Source organism: Salvelinus alpinus, chromosome 3 (assembly GCF_045679555.1).
Source record: "Salvelinus alpinus chromosome 3, SLU_Salpinus.1, whole genome shotgun sequence".
In the NCBI taxonomy this organism is placed as follows: Eukaryota; Metazoa; Chordata; class Actinopteri; order Salmoniformes; family Salmonidae; genus Salvelinus; species Salvelinus alpinus.
In genome coordinates this window covers 14,943,061-14,950,689 of record NC_092088.1, presented here as the reverse complement: position 1 = coordinate 14,950,689, position 7,629 = coordinate 14,943,061, and the positions used below count along the sequence as shown (strand labels likewise).

The 7,629-nt window shown below is 47.7% G+C and overlaps 1 protein-coding gene across 1 annotated transcript in view; it reads left to right on the top strand.

Annotated features, from left to right (window-relative positions):
- The first annotated feature begins 1,324 nt into the window (after nucleotides 1-1,324).
- LOC139570075 (synaptopodin 2-like protein) overlaps nucleotides 1,325-7,629 on the top strand; it is a 12,884-nt gene continuing 6,579 nt past the window's right edge. Inside the window, exons 1-4 of the mRNA XM_071391574.1 lie at nucleotides 1,325-1,534; nucleotides 5,720-5,871; nucleotides 6,815-7,045; nucleotides 7,145-7,599. Coding sequence (XP_071247675.1) covers nucleotides 1,433-1,534; nucleotides 5,720-5,871; nucleotides 6,815-7,045; nucleotides 7,145-7,599 — 940 coding nt within the window. The 5' untranslated portion in view covers nucleotides 1,325-1,432. The remainder of the gene's footprint in view (nucleotides 1,535-5,719; nucleotides 5,872-6,814; nucleotides 7,046-7,144; nucleotides 7,600-7,629) is intronic.

Genomic DNA, 7,629 nt, shown 5'->3' with positions numbered 1-7,629 from the left:
ACACTGGAGCTTACACATCAACATAAAACACTGGCGGGAAAAGTCTCAATGGAAAAGCACCGTTAGTAGACGATACAACTCTCTGGTGTTATCATGGAAGCAGTCTAATAGCTCCCCAAAGCAACACTGACCCGCTGTGACAGGGTGGTGTTAGCTCACTCTGTGAATGTGAATCACAATAAGTAGGAATATGCTCTTAAAAATATCCCTCCCTCCCTCCCTCCCTCCCTCCCTCCCTCCCTCCCTCCCTCCCTCCCTCCCTCCCTCCCTCCCTCCCTCCCTCCCTCCCTCCCTCCCTCCCTCCCTCCTTCTCCCACTCCCTCTCCCCTCCCTCTCCTCTCCCTCTCCTCCCCCCCTTCCCCTCTCCTCTTCCTCTCCCCCTCCCTCTCCTTCTCCTCTCCCTCTCCCTCTCCTTCTCCTCTCCCTCTCCCTCTCCCTCTCCCTCGCCCTCTCCCTCTCCTCTTCCTCTCCCCCTCCCTCTCCTCTCCTCTCCTTTCCCACTCCCTCTTCCAAACCTCTCCCCAACTCTCCTATCCCCCTCCCTCTCCCTCCCTCTCCCTTCTCCTCTCCCTCTCCCCTCCCTCTCCTCTCCCTCTCCCCCTCCCTCTCCTCTCCCACTCCCTCTTTCCCTCCCCTCCCCCCTCTCCTATCCCTCTCCCCCTCCCTCTCCTCTCCCTTCTCCTCTTGCGGCAGTTTGAGACAAAGCCTTGGAGAGGGCTGGATTGGTGGTCAGGGTGGTGTGCGAGGGGGCCAGAGGGTTATTTTGGGAGGATCTATCAGCATCCCTGGCTGGAGCTGCAGAGTGTCATGACACGTGTGGTGGATATAAAACACACACACACACACACACACACACACACACACACACACACACACACACACACACACACACACACACACACACACACACACACACACACACACACACACACACACACACACACACACACACACACACACACACACACACACACACACACACACACACACACACACACACACACACACACACACACACACACACACACACACACTCTCTTGCCCCCTTCCAGCCGACACAGCATTCCACTATTAGCAGACGGAAACCAGTCCCCCTCCCCCTCCCCATCTCTCTCTCTCTCTCTCTCTCTCTCTCTCTCTCTCTCTCTCTCTCTCTCTCTCTCTCTCTCTCTCTCTCTCTCTCTCTCTCTCTCTCTCTCTCTCTCTCTCTCTCTCTCTCTCTCTCTCTCTCTCTCTCTCTCTCTCTCTTTCTCTCTCACCCTACCCCCTTCCCTCTAAACCCCCCCTCTCTCTGGGTGGAGTAAGTGGGCTGGGTCACAGAGGAAGCATGTCAGACCAGTGAGACAGTACACATACACAGAGCAGTTGGAAGAAGCAGAGAGACATACACTCCGTGTGCAGTGTGATTCAGCGTGTGTGTTACTGAGTAGTGATGGTAGCAGAGGAGGTGGTGGTCACTCTCTCAGGAGGGGCTCCATGGGGCTTCAGACTGCAAGGAGGAGCAGAGCACCAAACACCACTACAGGTGGCCAAGGTACAACGTGTGTGTGTGTGTGTGTGTGTGTCTGTGTGTGTGTGTGTGTCTGTGTGTGTGTGTGTGTGTGTGTGTGTGTGTGTGTGTGTGTGTGTGTGTGTGTGTGTGTGTGTGTGTGTGTGTGTGTGTGTGTGTGTGTGTGTGTGTGTGTGTGTGTGTGTGTGTGTGTGTGTGTGTGTGTGTGTGTGTGTGTGATAGGAATTATTACAGTATGTTGTCTCTCTCAGTGTAGTATACCATTAAGACAAGATAAAACCACTCTAAGAGCAGAGGAATTGACGGCAGGCTCTCTAAGTGGACACACACTCACAGAGACACGCTGGTGTTGACATGGTAGAATGCATTTAATCTAATCAGAAAAGATATTGTAGAAATCTGGGCTGCATGTAGGGCTTCCGCGTGGCACAGCGGTCTAAGGCACTGTATCTCAGTACTAGAGGAGTCACTACAGTCCCTGGTTCGATTCTCCTCTGTATCACAGCCGGCCTTGATTGGAAGTCCCATAAGGCAGTGCACAATTGGCCCAGCGTCCTTAGAGTTAGGCTGGGGTTGGCCATCATCATAAATAAGAATTTGTTCTTAACTGACTTGCCTAGTTAAATAAAGGTAAAATAAAAATGTGACCTCTCTCAACTTGGCGTAGATGTTAGTACTGGGTTAGAGAAATGGATCATTCACAGCTCTAAATCTCAGGGCTGATGGATCAATGTTGTTGGCATCAAGATCTCCATCAAGATTATCCTTGTAGCTCAGTTGCTTGTGCTTGTGACACCAGGGTAGTGGACTTGATTCCCGGGACCACTTATACATAAAATATATGCATGCATGACTGTAAGTCGCTTTGGAAAAAAGCATCGGCTAAATGGCATATACTATATTATTGCCGAGATACCCGTGAACCTTTTAACCCCCAAACTCCTCTGCAGCTGACACTGAACTACCAGCCCGTCGCATGTGTGCTATTCTATTCTCTTCTACTCTATTCTCTTCTATTCTATTCTCTTCTATCCTCTTTGATTCTGTTCTCTTCTCTTCTACTCTATCCACTTCTCTTCTATTCTCTTCTATTATATTCTCTTCTCTTCTCTTCTCTTATCTTCTAGTCTCTTCTCTTCTATTCTCTTCTATTATATTCTCTTCTCTTCTCTTATCTTCTAGTCTAGTCTCTTCTCTTCTATTCTCTTCTATTATATTCTCTTCTCTTCTCTTCTCTTCTACTCTATTCTCTTCTCTTCTATTCTCTTCTATTATATTCTCTTCTCTTCTAGTCTAGTCTCTTTTATTCTATTCTCTTCTACTCTATCCTCTTCTCTTCTATTCTCTTCTATTATATTCTCTTCTATTCCATTCTCTTCTATTCTAGTCTCTTTTATTCTATTATCTTCTACTCTATCGTCTTCTCTTCTCTTCTATTCTCTTCTATCCTCTTCTATTCTCTTCTATCCTCTTCTATTCTCTTCTATTCTCTTTTATTCTATTCTATTCTCTTCTATTCTCTTCTCTTCTATTCTATTCTAGTCTCTTCTATTCTATTATCTTATATTTGCTTCTATTCTAGTCTATTTTATTCTATTCTCTTCTACTCTATCATCTTCTCTTCTCTTCTATTCCACTCTCTTCTATTCGCTTCTATTCTCTTCTACTATATTATATTCTCTTCTATTCTCTTCTCTTCTATTCTAGTCTGTTTTATTCTATTCTATCCTTTTCTATCCTCTTCTATTCTAGTCTCTTCTATTCTATTCTATTATCTTCTATTCTATCCTCTTCTATTCCACTCTCTTCTATTCACTTCTATTCTCTTCTACTATATTATATTATCTTCTATTCTATTATCTTCTATTCTCTTCTATTCTCTTCTCTTCTATTCTAGTCTGTTTTATTCTATTCTATCCTTTTCTATTCTCTCCTATTCTCTTCTCTTCTATTCTCTTCTATTCTATCATCTTATATTCTAGTCTATTTTATTTGATTATATTTTCTTCTATTCTCTTCTTTCTATTCTATTCTATTTTATCCTATTTTGGTCACCCCTGGGGTAACTGAGTGAGAAGACTATAACACAAAGGCCCTCCACCGATATAACTGTTCTATCGCCATTGCCAGACAAAGTCACCTCTCCTTTTATCTGTAGTTAGTGTGTGTGTGTGTGCATGTGTTTAACTATACTTGTGGGGACCAGAAGTGTTGTTAGTCCCCACAAGGTCAAATGCTATTTCTAGGGGGTTTAGGGTTAAGGTTAGGGTTAGGGAAAGGGGGTAAGTAGAGTCAGTTGTACAACTGAAATGTGTCTTCCACATTTAACCCAACCCCTCTGAATCAGAGAGGTGCAGGGGCCTGCCTTAATCGACATCCACGTCTTCGGCGCCCAGGGAACAGTGGGTTAACCTCCTTGCTCAGGGGCAGAATGACAGATTTTTACCTTGTCAGCTCGGGGATTCAATCCAGCAACCTTTCAGTTACTGGCCCAACGCTCTAACCACTAGTCTAACTTCCCCTAAGGTTTTCGGGTTAAGGTTAGGGTTAAGGTTATGGTTAATGTTAGGGTTAGGACTTGGGTAAGGGCATGGGTTAGGGTTAGGGGTTAGGAAAAATAGTATTTTGAATGGGACTGAATTGTGTGTCCCCACAAGGTTAGTTGTACAAGACCGTGTGTGAGAAAGAGAGAGGCCATTTTTCCATGGCCTGCTCCAGCTCCTCTTAAATGAGCTATTCTGATACTGCGGACCTCTCTACTCCCAGCTGGGCTTATCTGAGACATGTCTGCCCTCCACATAATAACACACACAGTCTCTAGTGCCGACCGGTAGAGGGGAAAAGCGGCGGGTAATGTACATGTTAATGCTAACCAGGCTAATTTAGCCTAACAGGTACATATTACTCACCATATAAAGTGTGTAAAAGGCTACATCCCTGGTTAGCTGCTCTGACTGTGGGTTTGTCTAGGAATGTGGCTGGTTCTCCAGCTGGGGTTTATTTTGGGGTGTATGGGCAACACATGGTGAATGTGAGGCATGCCCTCTGCCCACTGTGTGTATGGGGGGAGGCAGCTGTCTAATACCCCCCCCCCCCTCACTGCGTCTTCCCACAGTGGCTGGGCATGTGTGTGTGTCTCAATGGGGTAAGGGCGGCTCAATGGTTAGTCTGTGAGGTAGCAGATTATGTGTTCTCTCGACAGGGGACCTACATTTGAAGAACAAACTGTGTTTGTGTGTGGTTGGTTTGAGAGTCTTATATTGGAGATGTTCTGCTGTTCAGCATGAAATGATTCTGCTATGTGTCATCTGTCCACTGTTCTTTCTTCCTTTCCCTCACGCTCTCTCTTTCTCTCTCCCCCTTTATATCTCTTCACCCCCTCTCTCCATCCTGCCTATTTCTCGCTCTCTCCCCTTTCTCTCCACCCCTCCCCTCTCTCTCCCCCTTTATATCTCTTCACCCCCTCTCTCCATCCTGCCTATTTCTCTCTCTCTCCCCTTTCTCTCCTCCCCTCCCCTCTCTCTCCCCCTTTATATCTCTTCACCCCCTCTCTCTATCCTCCCATTTCTCTCTCTCTCTCTCTCTCTCTCTCTCTCTCTCTCTCTCTCTCTCTCTCTCTCTCTCTCTCTCTCTCTCTCTCTCTCTCTCTCTCTCTCTCTCTCTCTCTCTCTCTCTCTCTCTCTCTCTCTCTCTCTATCCCACCTATCTCCCATGCTTTCTGACAGATCCATGTATGTATAGGGCTTTGCTTCCACCCCTCCACCCTATTCAGTGATGGATAACTTCATGACATCATTGCCTAGTTTGTACCGCCCTTCAGACTCCCCCCTCCCCTCCATAGCCCTGGAGAGATGATGTCCTCATAACATAAATAGAAACTTGCGCTGCTCTTTCCCTACTAGCACTGACTTTGTTGATAGCTACTTTATTGAGGGTAAATGTACTTACTACGACTGTGATGTGTTGTTGTCTCACCTCGCTATCTTAAGATGAATGCATCAACTGTAAGTTGCTCTGGAAAAGAGCATCTGCTAAATGACTAAAATGTAAAACATTTAAACCTCAGAAGTGAGTTGTTCAGCTTTTGTCTCCCCCTAGTGGCTCTATGACACTTCTACCACCTCTCAGGGGTCTGAAGGGGTCTGGGATTCCATGCTGCTGCATTGAGGCTGTGCGTGTGTATGTTAATGTGTGTGCTGTGTGTTGCAGGTGCGACGGCGTAGTAAGGCGTGCAGGGCCGACCTGAGGGAGGAGGATGAGTTGGTTGCCATCGGCGACCATGTGTGTGCAGAGCTCAACCACGCTCAGGCGATGATGCTCATCGACTCCCATCGACACACTCTCAACCTCAGGGTCAAGAGGTCAGAGCATACAGGCATACACTCAACCTCAGGGTCAAGAGGTCAGAGCATACAGGCATACACTCAACCTCAGGGTCAAGAGGTCAGATCATACGGACATACACTCAACCTCAGGGTCAAGAGGTCAGATCATACGGACATACACTCAACCTCAGGGTCAAGAGGTCAGATCATACAGATACACTCAACCTCAGGGTCAAGAGGTCAGATCATACGGACATACACTCAACCTCAGGGTCAAGAGGTCAGATCATACGGACATACACTCAACCTCAGGGTCAAAAGGTCAGATCATACGGACATACACACAACCTCAAGGTCAAGAGGTCAGAGCATACAGACATAGACTCAACCTCAGGGTCAAGAGGTCAGATCATACGGACATACACACAACCTCAAGGTCAAGAGGTCAGAGCATACAGACATGTACTCAACCTCAGGGTCAAGAGGTCAGATCATACGGACATACACACCAGTGCAATTCTCCACAATGTCTTGCAATGTCCTGCAATCCTACACATTTTGCCATGTCTTATGCCTTGTTCTTATGCTATCTGAGTAAATCAAACATCAGAACAAAGTCAATGGAGGCCCAAAGCCATGACATGTTTACAATGTTTGATTCTCCCTAACTGTCTAGTTTTTAGTGATTGTTAGTTTCTCCATTATAATTCCTAAGTACTTTACATCTGGTTTCAGTCATTTTAGTTTACACTGAAAATGTTTTACCATCTGGCAAATTACCCCCCCATCCAAAATTTTTTTTTTTTTTTTTTTTCAGTACAACCACGATTTAGTCCCGGCGGTGCGCCACTGCTAAATGCATATAGGGGATACACTGTACACATACACTAGACCTATACAAGTAGACAGTAGAATAAGCAACGCAGACACATACATAGACACACACAGCCTGGCTATCTCTTTCTCTTTCTGCCTCCAGGTCTGGGTTCCACTCTGTGGTCCTGCCGGGTCGGATACACACAGCCACACACACTGACGGGCCGGCCTGCTTCACCCTCACCTCCCCCCCTGACAGTGAGGCCTATTATGGAGAGACGGACAGCGATGCGGACACACACACACACATACACCGCCGCCAGCGACACACACCTCCGGATGCGCTCTCTCCCGGTCGCCAGCAGGAGGAGGAGGAGACTTCAGAGATAAGTGGGTACGAGACAAGAACAAAATAGAATCATCCCCAACCTTTTGGTTTGTACTATGACATCACCATGACCTGCCCAATCCCTCTCTCTCTCTCTCTCTCAAGGTATGAGAGCGCTCCAGATGGGGGGGTTTCCCTGCAGGGGACCTGGGAGCAACTACCCACACTGGGAAATGGGGGGATCCAACAGTGGGAGCAACCAACGGGATCGGGAACAAGGGGGTTTCAACCTGGAGTACCACGCAGGGAGGTGGTCTACCAACCCCAACCCCAACCCCCGCAGGCCCTGCCAGAGTGGACCCACCCAGCCCGGCCCGTCCTACACCATGTGCAGGGGGAGCCGGTGGTGGGAGGAGAGGTGGAGGGAGAGGGAGACAGTGGGTTCCAGGAGGCAGGGGGGTGTGTGGTTCTGGCCTGCTCACCCCTGGTGTCTCCAGAGCGGGCTAAAGGAGCCATGATGCTGGGCTCCAGCTCACAGATGGTTCCCATGGTGGGCGCCCAGCTGACCCCACTCAGTGACGAACTGTCTGCTACGTACAAGGAAAAGGCCCGGCAAGCCAGTGAGTACACTATACCAGATACCCTACACA